This window comes from Dryobates pubescens, chromosome 20 (assembly GCF_014839835.1).
Source record: "Dryobates pubescens isolate bDryPub1 chromosome 20, bDryPub1.pri, whole genome shotgun sequence".
Lineage (NCBI taxonomy): Eukaryota > Metazoa > Chordata > Aves > Piciformes > Picidae > Dryobates > Dryobates pubescens.
The window spans coordinates 3,074,940-3,093,338 of NC_071631.1; the positions used below are offsets into that span (position 1 = coordinate 3,074,940).

General features: G+C 50.8%; 1 protein-coding gene across 1 annotated transcript in view; it reads right to left on the reverse strand.

The window, feature by feature from the left end:
- Window positions 1-18,399, reverse strand: part of CSMD2 (CUB and Sushi multiple domains 2) — a 316,793-nt gene that overhangs the window by 191,606 nt on the left and 106,788 nt on the right. The window contains exon 4 of the mRNA XM_054170896.1: window positions 7,852-8,059. Coding sequence (XP_054026871.1) covers window positions 7,852-8,059 — 208 coding nt within the window. The remainder of the gene's footprint in view (window positions 1-7,851; window positions 8,060-18,399) is intronic.

Sequence of the window (18,399 nt, forward strand, 5' to 3'; positions counted from 1 at the left end):
GGAGAGAGAGGTCCCTGCAGGGAGGGAGAGATCCATGCAAAAAGGATCCCTGCAAGAAGGATCCCACTAACCTGTACTGCTAGAAGCAGCAGCAGAGCCAGGACTCCAGAGCTGCAGGACGGTGGCAGGAGGAACATCCTTGACTAAGTGGCAATGCACTGGAGCCTGATTCAGAAGCCCTTTGGAGCCAAAGTCTTTCCATTGACTTCAATAGACACCAGCTGAGGTCTGAGATGAAAACACATGCTGAAAGCTCCAAGACAGCTATCTAAGGATCAGAAGCTGCTTTGATGTAAAGAAAATAGGGCTGGTTCATTAGAAGCACATACAGAGAACAGTTTTTCCACCAAGCAATGCAATCACCAGCAGAAAGAGTGACCTTCAAGAACAGAGGAGCACAAGATGTGCTAAGAGTTTCTCCTGGCCAGTGGTGGGAAATAACTGGCACCAAGAGGGGAGCACAAAGCAGTTCTCATGTAGGAGAACTTTAATGAGCATTAGAAAGCACTTAGCAGATAGACAGGGGTGATGGGGAGGGAAGGGTCACCTGCAGATAATGACAAGGAAAGAACTGAAGTCAGCAACAGTGAAGAGGAGCTCCTGAAATGATTCCTTCAGCCTTTCTTCCTTCTAACTCAACCCTCTGCAGAAACACAGCAACAAGGGAGAACTTTGGAAATGCTCTTCCAGAAAGGGCTGATATCCAAAAGGAGTCTCCCGGGCTCGGCTCCAGGAAGGAAAATACTACAGAATTAACCAGAGGTCCTCAGTTCTGCTCCCAGGCTCACTCCAGCACATGGTCCCTTTTGATTTTACCCAACAGAAAGGCAACCAGTTTCACTGCTGGCACTTAGAAATGCACAGCCACAGGACACCCAGAGCTCTCCCACCACAAAGCCAAACCTGACCCTCTTTGGAAGCTTGCTCAGAGTGCAGCCAAGCAATTTCTGCACAGCTCACCCCACCTCTTCTTGCTCTAAACCTTCAGAAGACACATCGATGCTGGAGCTGTCCAGAAGGGTGCAGCCAGCAGCACTAAGCTGCAGTCAGTACTCAGGCTCCTGCCATCCCTGCAGCAGTGTCACCTCTGACATTCCCCAAGCAGCTTCTCCAAGGACTCACAGAGGAACATGCAGGAGAGCAAAGAGAGCACTCTAAACAAAGTCAAACCTACCCAAAGCTTCAGAGCAATCACTGAGCTATTAAAGAGAAGATGAGGCTGGGACACAGCTGCCACAGAGCAGGTTCAGTGCCATCCAGGACCAGCCTGGAGACCTCCTTATCATCAGACACAGCCATGGGATGTTTCTGGTGCTCAGCTTGAAACACTTAGGTGTTTGCAGCGTGACTGAGCACCTCCTGGGATGCTCTCCACTAAAGGAAGCTTTAAAGCAGGTACCACAAACCAGCCATAATCAGCAGATACTCCTGAGGAGTGTTAAGTGAGGGATTTAGTCAGCTCTGAGCAGATACTGACACAAAGCACATGATCAACACAGCTCAGTCCCCTTAAGGAGTGGAGGCCAAGCTGCTTGCAGAGATTTTCCTCTTTTACATGCATTTGTAGAGCAGAATTCCACTAATCCCTTGGGATCTCTCAGCTGGCACAAAATGAGGGGGAAGAGAACCTCAAGTCTTGAAGGCAGATCTGGGGATAATGATGCAGGAGCACAGGCAAGCTAAATGTCCCTTTCGATGCCCTGTGTATCCTGGCTCCAGCATAGACAGGCCATGATCAGGATGGCTGCTCCAGCTACCCTCAAAGGAGAAGCAGGGCAGCTGCTGCCATCCTCCCATTTTTCACACAACAGTTTGGATTGGGAGGGACCTTCAAGTTCCAATCCCTTGCCATAGGCTGGGACACCTCCCACCAGCCCAGGTTGCTCAAAGCCTCATCCAGCCTGGCCTTGAACACCTGCAGGGAGGAGGCAGCCACAGCCTGTTCCAGTGTCTGCCCACCCTTTTCTTTCTAGCCTGGAGCCCACCACCACATCCTCCTTTCTAATCTGATGGGCTCTTTTCACACTGCTACTTTTCTCCCCCCACCCTGTTCTCTGCTCAGAAGAATTTTATTTCTCACTTGTCAAGGAAATCTAAGCCCAAGGTCCCATGACAGAAACTGCAACAGCAGTTAAAGGAGCTGTAAATGTGTTATTTTATTAATATGTCTGAAACAGCTCCTCAACCTCTGCTACTCTGCTTGACATATGGATGCTGAGACCTGCAATGCCCTTTTCCCTACCAAGACTTATTGCAGGATTCACATCCAACAGGTCTGGGACCAAATGAAATTCCCCAAGTGATTCTCCAGGGAGCAGTTTTGTGTGTTGAGATCAGTATGTAGCTGCAGGCAAGAGGGGGAAGGGGACCTGCCTCATAAAAAGCTACCACAACAAAGCATCTCATTTTAAAGAGAGGAGGGCAAAAGGCAAGGCAGGAGATGCTCACAGAGTCACAGATTGCACTGGGTTGGAAGGGAGCCTCAAAGGGCATCTTGTCCAACCCCTCCCTGCAGGCAGCAGGGACAGCTCCAACTAGATCAGGCTGCCCAGAGTCACATCAAGTCTGATCTTGAGTGTCTGCAGGCAAGGGGGCCTCAACCACAGCCCTGGTCTGATCATCTTTGTGGCCTCCTCTAGACTGACTCCATCAGGTCTCTGTGTTGAGGGCCCCAGGGCTGGACACAGCCCTGCAGGTGAGGTCTCCCCAGGGCAGAGCAGAGCAGAGCAGAGGGGCAGGATCCCTCTCTCCATCTTTGGCCAGGCTGCCATTTGCCTTTTGAGCTGCAAGTGCCCATTGCTGGCTGCTGCCCAGCTTCTCACCCCCCAGCATCCCCAAGTCCTTTTCTGCAGGGCTGCTCTCATCTCTCACTTCACAGAAAGAGTTCTTTGCCATTGGAATGTGCTGCCCAGGGAGGGTGGTGGAATCACCTTCTCCAGAGGTGTTCAAAAAGGGATTGGATGTGGCACGTGGAGCCATGGTTTAGTTAAGCAGGAGGGGTTGGGTGGTGGTTTAGTTAGCCAGGAGGGGTTGGGTGATGGTTTAGTTAGCCAGGAGGGGTTGGGTGACAGGTTGGACTTGATGACCTCTGAGGTCTTTTCCAACCTTACTGATTCTATGATTTTCATCACCCCTCAGCCTGGGTTGATACAAAGGATAGCCCTGACCTCTGTGCAGACCTTGCCCTTTGCCTTATTGACCCTCCTGTGACTCTCCTCATGGAAATCAGGGCCAAGCCCAGATTCATGTGCTGAGCTGGTGGCCTCATAAATATCTCCATGAGATAAGATTCCAGAGCTTGGAAAATCCATAGGAACTATCATCCAGCTGAAATGCAAGGCTGTTTATTTGTGTACATCACTGGACCAGACTCAAAACCTATTTATAATGCTTAGGAAATGAAATATTTAGCTGCAAGCTACTTCAATGGAAGGCTTTATTTGGCCTCAAGTCTATCTGCCATATTACCAATAATTAAAACCAGGTTTTCATAGACAGAGAGAGAAGAGGGGGGAGGGGGGGGGAAGGGGGAGGTTTTTAGCTCTATTTTCCAGCTGAATCATATCAACATGTTTAAAGAGGAGATATGAGCTCCAATGTTTTTCCCCCTATGGGCAAAACTTATTAAAGAAATAGGGGAAAATGAGTCATCTGAATTTAATTCTGAGGCTCTGGGTGGGTGAAGGCTGGCTTTGGGAAAAAAAAAACAAACCACCAACTGAAATTGAAAATAAGACTCTCTGTAATTCCACTTATGGGACTGGGAAGTTTGCTTCTCAAGAATACTAAATGAGATCCCTTTGGATTGGCTGGGGGAGGGAGGGGAGGGGGAGGAGGCTATCTTGCCTGTGCTGTAAAAATGCAGGATGATGCTCAAAAAAGCAGGGACAGCTCCTTCTGCCAGCCCTGGATGAAGCTGCTGGCTCTGTGACCTGTGTGCATCTCATTAACACAGAGCATCTCTCCTGGGCTGCTCCCCCAGCAGGGCAGCAGAACACAGCATACAGAATTAACCAGGTTGGAAATGACCTCAGAGATCATCCAGTCCAACCTATCACCCAACAGCCTCTAGTCAACTAAACCATGGCACCAAGTGCCTCATCCAGGCTCTTTTTGATGCTTCCAGGGATGGTGACTCCACCACCTCCCTGGGCAGCACATCCCAATGGCCAGTCTCTCTTGCTGGGAAGAACTTTCTACTCACCTCCAGCCTAAACCTCCCCTGGTGCAGCTTGAGACTGTGTCCTCTTGTTCTGGTGCTGCTTGCCTGGGAGAAGAGACCAACCCTCACCTGGCTACAACTTCCCTGCAGGCAGTTGTAGAGATCAATAAGGTCTCCCCTGAGCCTCCTCTTCTCCAGGCTAAGCAACCCCAGCTCCCTCAGCCTCTGCTCACAGGGCTGTGCTCCAGACCCCTCCCCAGCTTTGTTGCCCTTCTCTGGACACCTTCCAGCATCTCAACATCTTTCCTAAACTGAGGGGCCCAGAACTGGACAGAGGACTCAAGGTGTGGCCTAAGCAGTGCTGAGTCCAGGGCAGAATGAGCTCCCTGCTCCTGCTGGCCACACTATTGCTAATCCAGGTCAGGATGCCCTTGGCCTTCTTGGCCACCTGGGCCAGAGTCCAAACCAGAGTCCACTGCTGTGCCAGCTCCCAGTGAAAGCACATTTGGAGGAAAGGCATCACCCAAAGTGCAGCCCTTGGGCTCTTGGTGGAGAAGCAGGAAAGTGAATGCAACATTATTCCACCTCCCATGGCCCCAGCCTGGTGGCTGTAACACACAGCAGCAGCCACCAAGTCTTCTTGCTAGAAGGGCCCACGTGCAGGTCCATGTCCTGCTGGAAGTCAAAGAGCTCCATTTGCCAAGACACTTCCCAGCCCTGAAGCTCTACCATGATGCATTTCTGGGTTAGTTTATTAGGACCTGCCAGGTGAGGGAAGGCTGAGGGAGCCTTGGGAAAAGAAAGGAGACCTTATCCCCATGAACCTGTCATAAAGGGTAGCGCCCAGGAGGATGGAGATTCCCTTTTGACAAGGAGTCCCATGGAAAAGGCAAGGGGTGATGGGGACAAATGACTGCTGGGGAGATTCCCATTGGACTCCAGAAGAAAATAGTTCCCCATGAGAGGAGTTGGCCATTGGATTGTCTCCCAAGGGGAGCTGTGGCCTCCCCTGCATCAGGCAGTTTCAAGACTCAGCTCGACAGGGTGCTGAGCCAGCTCATTTCAACCACCACCTAGAAACTTTGGAGCAGGTGATCCTTGGGGTCCCTTCCCAATCTGGGATTCTCTGCACTGGTTTATGTGTGGCTTTCCCAACAGGTGCCCTCTGACAGGCATTGTTTTCTTTGGGTTTTTTTTGATGTGACAAGACACAGTGCTGCACTGGCAACACCTCCAGGCTGAATAATGTTTCTCAACCAGCTACATCCATCTTCACCACACACCACAGCTGACTGAGCCTTGCTGCAAGTACAGAATGGCTAAATGAAAGGGGGGGGTGGTGGTGGTGGTGGAAATAACAATCCCTAACAGTGCCCTAAAATATTAATGCATGCTAATAGAAGCAGCCTTTTGTCATGAAACAGCAACATCTCATTTTCAGAGGGGTCCTGGGAGAAGGAAACAGTTGGTAGCTGGTAAATGGCAAGGTCCTCTCCCATCAATGCATCCTAAATATTCCAATCCTATCCCACCCTCCTCCCCCCCCCCCCTAATTGCCAGACAGATATAAATCACTTAAATGGATGTTCTTTGGGACTGCCACTGAATCCTCATAAATAATCTTAACTCAATTTCCTGCTGATAATCCCAGGCAACACCTAATTATTTCAAGTGCTTAATTCTTGCCTTCCAGAGGGATGTCAAGTTTAGGAGCACTCCCACCCAGTTGCTGCCAGTTTGGGTTTTTCACACTCTCTAGCAGAATAATCACAGAATGGTTTGGGGTTGGGAAGGACCTCCAAAGCTCAGCCAGTCCAAACCCCCTGCAGTCAGCAGGGGAATCCTCCGCTGGATCAGGTTGCCTTGCTGAGCCTGACCTTTAAATATCTCTCCTCTGGTTGGCAAAGACTTTAAGAACCATCAAGTCCAACCATTATCCAACTCTACCAAGTCTGCTGTTGATCAGATTTCCTGAGAAAAAAGCTTTTGAGATACCTAAGAAGTCTTTCTAGCATCTGTCTTAGTTTTCACAACTGACTCATCACCAAGCTGTGGGCCACTAGAGCCACAGAATGGTAGGGGTTGGAAGGGAGCTTTAGAGATCAGCCCAAGTCCCCTGCCAGGGCAGGATCACCTAGGGCAGGTCACACTGGAATGCATCCAGGCAGGTTTTGAAAGACTCCACAACCTCTCTGGGCAGCCTTCTCCAGGCTTCCAGCACCCTCACAGCAGACAAGTGTCTCCTCATGTTGAGGTGAGACCTCCTGTGCTCCAGCTTGTACCTGAAGGGAGGTTGTAGCCAGGTGGAGCTTGGTCTCTTCTCCCAGGCAAGCAGCACCAGAACAAGAGGACACAGTCTCAAGCTGCACCAGGGGAAGTTTAGGCTGGATGTTAGGAAGAAGTTCTTCCCAGCAAGAGAGATTGGCCATTGGGATGTGCTGCCCAGGGAGGTGAGGTGGTGGAGTCCCCATCCCTGGACGTGTTTAAAAAGAGCCTGGATGAGGCACTTGGTGCCATGGTTTAGTTGATTAGGTGGTGTTGGGTGACAGGTTGGACTGGATGATCTCTGAGGTCTTTTCCAACCTGGTTAATTCTATTCCATTCCATTCTGTTGTCCCTTCTCTCACTGGGCACCATCAAGAAGAGCCTGGCCCCTTCAGCTTGCCCCTCACCCCTCAGACATTTATAGGCATTGCCAAGATCCCCTCTCAGTCTTCTCTCCTCCAGCCTAAGTTTCACTCTTTTCCACATGGCTTTGCTACAAAAGGCAAACCCTCAGTGGTTTACTGAGGGCAGGCAGATTTGCTGGGTGCAGTGAACGAGGGGCAGAGATGTCCTTTGCTACAGAAGCCAACACAAACACCATGGGCAAACTCCATCAGCTTCCACAAAACTGATCTTGAGCATCAGAAGAAGGGGGGAGAAAAATGCTCAGTATGGCATCTATTATGGATGAAAGCAGCGCTCCTGAGAGCCCTGCTGGAGCAGGATGAAGGGTATTGACATTCTGTACTCTGCCTTTTGTCTAAAGGACAAGCCCATGCACAGCCACACTTGCAGAGGTTGATTAGCAGCAAAGTCAGGCTGTCAGCATCCTGCTTAACAACAATCTGAAAACAAATTAGCCCCCCCCCCCCCCAAAAAAAACCCACCACCAAAAAAACCCCAAGGTTTGAGCATGACAATGTTTGAGTCAGGTGAAGACTTGGCTGCTAGGACCATGGCTTCTACTTCCCTGCCTGTAGATGAGTACCAATCACCTCTGTCTGAGTGTTTGATGACAGCTGTCCTGAAGCACAACAGATCTCTGGGCAGCTTGATCTAGTTGAGGATGCCCCTGCCTACTGCAGAGGAGGTTGGACAAAGTGACCTTTGGAGGCCCCTTCCAACCCAGACCATTCTCTGAGTCCATGATTCAATACATTGGATTGGGGGTGGGGGGGTGGAACACTGGAACAGGTTGCCCAGGGAGGTAGTTGAGGCCCCTGGAGATACTCAAGGTGAGGCTCAACAAGGTTCTGAGCAACCTGCTCTAGCAGAGGATGTCCCTGCTGACTGCAGGGTGGGGGTGGACTGGGTGACCTTTGGAGGTCCCTTCCAACCCAGACCATTGTATGAATCTATGAAGACATCACCGAGTGCTACGTGAACGTGCAGCCCGTGGTGAAGCACGGCCAGGGGGAACCTACCAGAGCGAAGATCCCTCCGTCCCAGCAACTTCTAAAACATCATATCCATCTTCCAGCTGAAAATCCATGAAAACCAGAGCAATGGTGTCCCCAGGTTCAGCCAGAATAGTCCAGGTGCAGTCTGCATTATTGCCATACTCCAAAGGGAAATGAGGGCTTGAGATGATTCCGCTCTGGCCCCGCAGCGTCCCTCCACAAGCATCGTCAGCTGGAAGCAGAACACAAGTTATCAGACTTGGCCAAAATGCAGAAAGAAGAAGAAAGCCAAACACAAAGCAAAGCTCTAAGAGCCCCAGTTGCCTTTTTTGTTGTTGCTGTTATCCAGGGTGTGTTTTACCACAGCAGTATTAACAGGCAGAGGTGTTGAGGGATGCAGAATCCTGTCGGGTCAGGCTGTGTCTCCTGCCAAGCGCCAGCTTATTCTCCACCTTACACTTCGAAGTGATTTGTTTCAACACCCCAAGTGAGTTTCCACCACCTTCCTGGGCAGAGACAGTGCTCAGCATAAAGTCTCTTGCTGTCAGGACATGACTCCCTCACACCCTGCCAGAATTTTCTGTTCCATCCCTTATCCCTGATTAGGATCCTCCAAGGTGTTCTCTTCCCATCTCCTTTGCCAACTTTCCTTTGCCAAGCAAGCAGGAGGAAAACCACCAGGAATTCAGGGACAGAGAAAGGTTTCAGAGACTTGTTGAAACTCTGCTGCCACAGCAGGGAGGGAGGTTGGTTTCCAGCTCACAGCATCTCCACCAGCAACAGAAACACCACCAAGGGCTGGGATGACAGGACTGGCACGACAAGCACTGTGTTTACTAGCAAAGGAGGTTCTCATGCCTGTCCTTCTTTGCTCTGACCTCAAGGAAGTGCATGCTGCTCCCAAAATCATGGTGGTAAAAGCTTAACCACTTCAAAGATGCAGCAATGACCTTTCCTGGCCATGCACAGGAGCTTCCGTGCTGCTGGTTCCTTTGGGGCCAGGTGGGGGTTGGTCTCTTATCACAAGGAACAAGCAAGAGGACACAGCCTCAGCTTGCACCAGTGTGGGTTTAGGTTGGACATGAGGAACAATATCTTCCCCCCAAAGGGTTGTCAAGGCCTGAAACAATGCTGGAGTCCCCATCCCCGGAGGAGTTCCAAAGCTGTGTGGGTGTGGTGCTAAGGGATGTGGTTTAGTGGAGACCTGGCAGTGCCGGCTTTGCAGTTGAACTTGATGATCCTAGAGGTCTTTTCCAGCCTGAACTAACTTCGGGGAGGCTGTGGTTTTCACAAGCTGCATTTCATCAGCAGGAGCTGTTAGAGCAAGTGAAGGATCTAAAGAAAACATGGGCAGCAAGATGAAGGAACCCAAGAATTCAGGTGACCAGCAGCAGGGCAGCTCCCTGCTCTGGTACATGCAGCATTTCCTTGGAAGGCTGCTAAGCAAAGCCTGTTAACTTGACAACTTGTACTACAGAGCAGCATTTCAGATGCTTTAGTCAGGGAGCTTGGGGCTTTACATCCTAAACACTTCTTTTCATTACAAAATGGTTTTTAAAAAGCAGCCAAGAAACCCACAAACACCACACACACACACACACCCCCCACACACACAACCTCTTCCTCTTCCAAAGAGAAATGGAGCAGAGCTGAGAACAGCTGTTCAGCACAATGGGCCATGAGCACCTCAGGAGAGGGCAGGACAAGCCTGCAGGCATGCCAAAGAGGATTCTTGAGCTTTCAGACTCGTTTTTTAGCCTAAAGAAGGAGTGAGGGCCTTAAAAGTTATCAGCTCTGCAATTTGCAGCCTTTCACTCCATGCAACTTGCACGACAAAAGGCAGGCCAACACACATGCCAACTTCTCCTTCTCATGGCCATCTGCTCCCCCAGCACAGCCAGCCACCCGAGGAAGCAGAAGGCACAGACACACTTCCCAGGGACTGATGGCAAGAGCTGGAGATGGGAACACCATCTGAACAACAGGCTGATTGCACTGCACTGACACCACACACAGCTTGCACTGCCACCTCTAAGCCCCAGGGAGGATCAGACAACCCCAGCCTGGTGGGGGGTTGGAAGGGACCTCTGGAGATTGAGGCTAACCTGCCTGCCAAAGTAGGATCACCAAGGGCAGGTCACACAGGAACACATCCAGAAAGGTCCTGAAAGTCTCCAGAGAAGAAGACTCCACAGCCTCTCTGGGCAGCTTGCTGCAAGGCTCCAGAAGCCTCAGAGTAAAGAAGTTTCTCCTCACGCTGAGGGGGGAACTTCCTGGGTTCCAGTTTGTGTCTGTTACCCCTTCTCCTATCACAGGACACCACTGAAAAGAGCCTGGCCCCTTCTTCTTGCCCCCAACCCTTTAGATATTTATAAACATCAATCAGATCCCCTCTCAGGCTGCTCTGCTCCAGGCTAAACAGCCCCAGACATCATCCACATAGCCTCTGCTGGGCACTCTTGAGCATAACCCTGTCCTTCTTGAACTGGGGACATGACCCTTTGCAACCAGCTCTGTGCTCACACCAGGCTGGCACATTGCTGCTCAGGGCAGAGCTCAGAGCAAGTAGAAAAGGCAGAGGACAGAAATTATGACTAAACTGGACCTGTAAGAAGAGAGACAACCACTCCTGGGCCCTTCCAGCAGCCACTGGAATCCCAGCTCGATGCTCTCTTCCCTGGCATTCCTTTCCAACAGTCACAGTTTCCTTTTTGCTGCAGTTGTGTTGTCAGGGAATTATTCACAGGCACTGAAGTGCAGTTGGAATCATCAATGAATACAAGGCTGAAAGATCTCTCAGCTAGTCCAAGCCCCACAAAATCCTTCAGACTTGGAGGCATCCTGCACAAGGTTCACAGGGGGACCTCTGAAGAAGGTCCATGCCAAGAGAAAAGAGGGCAAAAGGTTATTCCCAGAGCCACCCCTCTGACAGACAGAATGAGAATGAGTTTCAGAGGCTGGCTGGAGCCCAGTCAAAGAGGGCAAGCACAATTCACCAGCTTGCTCTCACCTTTAATTTCTCCTGAATAAGTGCCCCTGCAGATGCTAAGCAAGAAATGGATGCAAAAGAGATTCTTAGGCAGTGAACTCTCAGCCCACATGGCCAGCAGCAAGACAGAGCAGGAGCAAGGTCATTAGCTGCTTCAGCAAGGCAGGGGGATCTGAAGAGGCAATTTATTCTGCAGATACACTGAGCTCCAGAGGGGCAGCTATCTCCTACCTAATATGTGAAACATCATTGTAGCCTGCCTGCTGCTGGCCCCAGGCAACCCTTCCAAGTGCCTTTGCAAATCAGGTCCTGCACCACTACCATGAGCCATCAGCAAGCAATCCAGCCTCTGCATGCCAACTCCAGCTTCAAGGGCGTAAGTGCTCTTGGCCAGACGCTTGCTGCTCGCTAGGAGGATGATTTTGTGCAGCTCAGCTTTACACAGAGCCCTTAAACACATCCCCACCCCCCCAAGAGCTCATGCAACAAGTGCAGCCAGGTGTGGTGCCCCTATTACAGGAAGGATCTGGAGGTGCTGGAAGGTGCCCAGAGAAGGGCCACGAGGAGGAGCAGAGGGCTGGAGCTGCTCTGCTGTGAGCACAGACTGAGGGAGCTGGAGCTGTTCAGTCTGGAGTAGAGAAGGCTCCAAGGAGACCTAATTGTGGCCTTCCAGGAGCTGCAGGGGGCTCCAAGAAAGCTGGGGAGGGACTTTTGAGGGTGTCAGGGAGGGATAGGACTGGGGGGGATGGAGCAACACTAGAAGTGGGGAGATTCAGATTGGATGTTAGGAAGAAGTTGTTCCCCATGAGGGTGGTGAGAGCCTGGCACAGGCTGCCCAGGGAGGTGGTGGAAGCCTCATCCCTGGAGGGTTTTTCAGGCCAGCCTGGATGTGGCTGTGAGCAAGCTGCTGCAGTGTGAGGTGTCCCTGCCCAGGGGGAACTTCCATTTAAATGCCTCGAAAAATATCTCCTTGCAAAAGGGTATTTAATGAAAACTTTGTTCCCTCTCCCAGCCAGCACTAAATGCACACTGCCTAATTTGGTAGAGATTGTTGCTGCTTGTTTAAACACATTCCATCAGCTTCTTGCACAGCCCTCCAATTATTTTGGGCACAGTGCAGCCTAAGCAGCTGTTTGAGTTCCAGTCAGGCAGACCCCTTCTAATGAGATTATGCATATTTGATATGCTTGGAGATGGAGCTCCACAAATGTTCTCCACTTTTCAGCTGGCTTCTTGAGTTTCCATTCAGCCACCTACCAGCATCATAAACCTATCACAGTTCTACTTACAGTCAGCAAACAGTCTGGGCAAGACTTCTCTCCCTGCATGCATGGAAGGGTTTCTAACACAAGGGATTTGGATGTCTTTTGGTCCCTCCAATGTGGCAGTTGGGGCTTTTGGCATCTAACTGCCCCAGGTGAGGGTTGCTGCTTTGGTGGCTGCAGCAGAGAGGAAAGCAGCAGCAGTCCAAATCTGCTGGGGTTTTGCTGTATGAGAAAAATCAGAGAATGGGTTGGGTTGGAAGGGACCTTCAGGATCATCCAGTTCCACTCCCCCTGCCACGGGCAGGGACACCTCCCACCAGCCCAGGTTGCTCAAGGCCTCATCCAGCCTGGCCTTGAACACCTCCAGAGAGGAGGCATCCACATCCTCTCTGGGCAACCTGTGCCGGTGTCTCCCCACCCTCCCTGGAAAGAATTTCCTCCTCATCTCCAGTCTCAATCTCTCCCCTTCAAGCTTCAATCCATTGCCCCTTATCCTGTCACTGCAACCCCTTGTAACAAGTCTCTCCCCAGCTTTCTAGGACTGAGCTTGAAGTCCTGTTTAGATTAAGACCTAAGCCTTGTTTCCTTCTGTGACTGCAGAACAATTCTGCCAGAGGCACAACGAGTAAAACCATCCCAGGAATTTCTGCCACACATCCTATGGCTGGGACAAATGTCAGCTTAGGCCAGGTTCTCCAGTCTGACCCAGACCTGCTGAGGACTTTCAGTCCTTGAGGCAAATTTCTGTGTTACCCACAGTCTGCCAGGCACAGCCAGCCTCTCTGCTGGGCAGCCACAGCTGCCACCCAGCTCCGTGCCTCTCCTCCTTTGCACATCGGCACGGAGATCTCATTTGCTCCTGGAGATGCCATTTGCTGCTGCTTTGGTGCTCCCTGAATGAGATCACTGCAGTTTTAATCCTCCCTGCCACGTAAGCAAGAAGCATAACTCAGCAGAGCAGGGGCACTGCAGCCTGAATTTATAGTCTCGTTTAGCTCCGAGCCCAAGAATCAATCCTGATCTAACTGAGCTTTCAAACCCACTGGCGAGCTGCAGCACCAGCTGCTCTCACTGCCTCTGCACAGCTTTCACCAAGCCATTCTCTCTGCAGCTGGAATTCCTGCCCACAGCCCTTCCTTCAACACAAGGAGGACGTTAAACTGCTGGAGTGGGTCCAGAGGAGGCCACAAGATGAGCAAAGGGCAGGAGCACCTCCTCTAAGGGGACAGGCTGAGAGAGTTGGAGCTGTTCAGCCTGGAGAAGAGAAGGCTCCAGGGAGACCTCAGAGCAGCCTTCCAGCACCTGAAGGGGGTTACAGGAGAGCTGGGGAGGGATTTTTGTACAAGGGCTTGTGGTGATAGAACGAGGGGCAATGGATTAAAGCTTGAGGAGGGCAGATTTAGGCTGGAGATTAGGAAGAAATTCTTTGTGGTAAGGGTGGTGAGATACAGGAATGAGTCACCCAGGGAGGTCGTGGATGCCTCACTCCTGGAGGTGTTCAAGGCCAGGCTGGATGAAGCCATGAGCAGCCTGGGCTGGTGGGAGGTGCCTCTGCCCAGGGCAGGGTGGTTGGAACTGGATGCTCTTGAAGGTCCCTTCCAGCCCAACCCATTCTTTGATTCCTCATCAAGATTACCTTGTCCTTTAGAAGAAAAAAAACCCCAAATCATCCTTTGAAAAGGGAGTGCAGACACTGACAAAGGAAAAGCAGCCAGGCCACAGCACTCCTTCAAAATGCAGCTGTCCTGGCACCTTTTTCACTCCTTTCTACCAGCCATTCCTTTACATCTTCGATTATTTCAATGCATGAAGACCAAAACAGAGACAAGGCCACTAACACAGAGAAAAGGATGTTCAACTGGAAGACAAGCTCAAAGAAAAGAGCATAAAGAAAACAAAGGAGGCTATTGATCAGCACAGCAGAGCCTTAGACTGTTTTCAACACTTGTCTCATACCTCTGCCATTGTACTGGAGCGGGGGGGGGGGAAGGAGAAGACAGAGTCCCCAGCCCCAGCATTGTCCTTTGCGGTGACATTGGACAAGTCTATTCCCACGAGAGCAGCAACAAGATTAAGACCTGCTGAGCTAGAAAGCACTTCTCATCTCAATTTGTTGGGACCTGACCCAGCAGCACGACCCATCTCCAGCTTTGATTGGACAAATAATAGTTACAAATGCATTTAACAGCCTTTCAGGTGGCAATCACCAGCAAGCCAATATTGATGGAATTAATTATAAGCTACACAGCCCACAAAGATCTCTTCTCTCTCAAGGAAATAGATTTTTTTCCCTTCTCCTTCAGGTAACAGGTTTGAAAAGCCCAGCAGAAGGCAGCACAACCCTGTCTGTCAGTGGGCAAATCTTCTTGCCCCTTGCAGCTGCTCCAGGTCTGTATCCCTAGTTTCTCAGCCAAGCACCAGTGCCTGACTGCTGAGGGCTGACTTATGGTAGAATGGAATGGAATGGGAATAGAATAGGGATAGGAATAAGAATAGGAATAGGGATAGGGATAGAATAGAATAGAATAGAATAGAACAGAACAGAATGGAAAAGAATAGAAATAGAAATAGAATAGAAAAGGAATAGAAAAGGAATAGGAATAGGAATAGGAATAGGAATAGGAATAGGAATAGGAATAGGAATAGGAATAGGAATAGAATAAACCAGACAAAACCAGGCTGGAAAAGACCTTCAAGATCATCGAGTCCAATCTACCACCCAACACCATCTAATCAACTAAACCATGGCACCAAGCACCCCATCCAGTCTCTTCCTAAACACCTCCAGTGATGGTGACTCCACCTCCCCCCCCGGGCAGCACATTCCAATGGCAAATCTCTCTTTCCATGGAGAACTTCTTCCTAACATCCAGGCTAAACCACCCCTGGTGCAGCTTGAGACTGTGTCCTCTTGTTCTGGTGCTGGTTGCCTGGGTGAAGAGACCAACCCCCACCTGGCAGCTGGGTTTCAAGCTCAGCAAGTTGCTTTGCAGCCTCTCTTGGCTACTTTCTGCTTTCCTGGAACAAGAAATGTTACAGGAGATGATTCCTGCTTCCTGCCTCTAAAAATGCCTTGGGAGTTTGACTTGAGGGAAAGTCTTGAAGGATCAGGACCAAATCTATCAAAAAGATGCTGGCACCAGAGAAATGAATACTCCTCTGTTCTGAGCTGTGTCAGATGCCACCATCAGCAGTGCTGGATTTGGGATTGGAACAGCAGTGTCAAAAAATTAGCAGGGAGTTTGGCAGCTCAAGGCAAAAAAAAAAAGGAAAAGGGCAAAAAATGGTCTTTAGCTGCATGTGCAGCAGGCATGACAAAAGCAACAGCAGTGCCAGCCCTCAGCTTCGACACCTGCTGGCCTCAGGACTTAATCCCTGCCTTATTGGGGTCACCACACTGATGTCTGAATAACAACAGGGCAAGGAGGAGATGCTGCCCTCCCCCTCCAAAGGAAGGCTGCTGCCAGACTGGAAGAAGCTGGATCACAGAATCATAGAATGGTTTGGGTTGGAAGGGACTTTAAAGATCCTCTCCTTCCAACCCCCTGCCAAGGCAGGGTCACCTAGAGAAGGTCACACAGGAACACATTCAGGGGGGGTTGGAACATCCCCAGAGATGGAGACTCCACCGACCTCCATGGGCAGCCTGCTCCAGTGCTCTGCCACCCTAAATTAAAGAATTTCCTCCTCACATTTCGATGGAGCTTCTGATGTTCACATTTCTGCCCTTTACCCCTTGTCCTGTCCCTGGGCACCACTGGTCCCACCCTCCTGACACCCACCCTTGGAGTATTGATCAGCATCGATGAGATCCCCTCTCAGGCTGCTCAGACCCAGCTCTCTTAGCCTTTCCTCAGAGAGATGTTGCAGTCCCCTCATCATCTTCACTGCCCTTCGCTCTACCCTCTCAGGGAATCACACAATAGATGAGGTTGGAAGGGACCCTTGAAGGTCATCTTATCCCACCCCTCTCCACCAAGTCCCTGGCCTTGAACTGGGGACCCCAAAACTGGACTCAGTGCTCTGGATGTGGCCTCACCAGGACAGAGTAGAGGGGGAGGAGAACCTTCCCGGACCTGCTAGCCACATGATGCAGCCCAGAGGATACCACTTGAGGGGTAAAATGCCCTTGGCCCCCACACACCAGGGAAACCTCCACGAGCTCCAGCCAGCAGCACATCTGACTGCTCTGTAACTCATTCAGGCAAGCATTAAAAACACACTGAGCAAACAATATTTGCTCACTTTGAATTCCAAATTGATGCTGCAGCTCCGAACTGCTGATTGATTGCACAAGCAGAGTCAATAAAGGGAATCAATAGAAGATGCTCAGCCGAAGTACACAAGGAATTGAGGTTGGAAAAGGCTTCAAAGCAGCAGCAACTGTTTTGGTGTAACACCACAGACACTCCCATGTTTACAGACTCCCTCATGGCCCCAGAGAATCAGCAAGCAGCTCTCTCTCTCTCTCCTCCTCAAGCTCCCCTGCCCCAAAAGGCTTTGCAGGGAAGCTGCCTGTTTGTTTCAGACAAAGCCAGGGTTTATCTCCCATTAAGCAGCCCCCACCCAAGCAGCACTCCCCAGCACAGCAGCAGAGCCTCTCAGCTCTCTGCAGGCAAAGCATCCCTGTGGAAACTGCCAGGAGGGAAACCAGTTGGACACTGCTGGAAGCACAAAATCCTGTCTTACTTTGAGCTAGAAAACCTGCATGGCTCTGGGTAGGTGCCTGAGCTGATGGAGAGGGATCCTGCTTCCCCACAAACAGCCATATCAAATCATTTTGGTTGGGAAAGAACTTTAAGAACAGGTCCAACTGTTCACTAACTCTCCCAAGGCTGGAGGCTAAACCATGTCCCTCAGCACCATATCTCTGTGTCTCTGAAGCACCTCCAGGGATGGGGACTCCACCACCTCCCTGAGCAGCCTGTTTGAGAACTGTGAAGAAGTTTCTTCTGATATCCAACCTCTCCTGGTGCAACTTGAGGGCATTTCCTCACTTCTTACCACTTGTTACTAGGGAAAAGTGACCAACCCCCACTGCTCCAACCTCCTTTCAGGGAGTTGTGGAGATTGAAGCCTCCTCTTCAAATTGAATCTGAAGTAGCTGTGCAGATTTTTTGAGTGCTTTGACCACATCAAACCCTTCTTACCATCCACCCAAACCCTGGCAGCTTGAAGGAATCCAGTAAAGAGGAACCTCAACATTAAATCCATCATGACTTGATGATCTTTGAGGTCCTTTCCAACCTTACTGATTCTATGGGCAAGAAGAACCTCCACTCCTCATTGGACCTGGAGGGCAAGTAGTCATGAGGTCTTGGGTGACAGGTTGGACTTGATGACCTTTGAGGTCTTCTCTAACCTTATTGATTCTATGATTCTATGTTTAGTTCTCAAGTCTTGCAAATCAAACTCGCATTCCATGGAGGTGTTTTTTACTCAGCCCCAAATCACAGAACCAATAAAGTTGGAAGAGACCTTTAAGCTCAAGTCAAGAGTGGGGCCAGGCTCTGCTCAGTTGCACCCTGGGATGGGACAAGGGGCTATGGATACAGCCCAGGAGGTTCCACCTCAACATGAGGAGGAACTTCTCCACTGTGAGGGTCACAGAGCTCTGGAGCAGGCTGCCCAGAGAGGCTGTAGAGCCTCCTTCTCTGGAGCCTTTCTAGCCCCATCTGGATGTGTTCTTGTGTGACCTGTGCTGGATTCTCTGGTCCTGCTCTGGTAGGGGGTTTGGACTCAATGATCTTTAGAGGTCCCTTCCAACCCCTAACATCCTGAGATCTGCAGTCCTGTGAGTCCAACCATGACCTAACTACCACGACCGCACCACGACTGCAGGCTTCTTGAACACCTCCAGGGAGGCTCATTAAGCCCCATTTCGTTGTGGCTTGCTCCAGAGGAAGAGAGGGAAGGCACTTTACCTCTGCAGAAGGGGAGAGGGAAATCCCAGGAGGCAGTGTTCTCCGAGCTGGCCCGGCAGGTGAGCAGCGCGTGGCCCTCCAGGAAGAAGCCTGGGTTGCAGCTGTACCGCACCTTGCCCCCGATGCTGAAGCTTGTCCCCTGCTGGATCCCATTCTGCAGCCTGCCTGGATTCCCACACGTGTGGCTTGGGAGAGCTGCCAAAGAAAAGTTGGGATTGGTTAGGGAGAGTGAGTTGGGAGAGAGCTGGCAGGCGAAGCACCCAGAGTGAGGGCTCAAAAGTGAGTGCAGGAAAGCTCATTAGAATCAGAGAATTGTTAGGGGTGGAAGGGAGCTCAAGGCTCAGCCAGTTCCAACCCCTGCCATGGGGCAGGGACACCTCACACTACAGCAGCT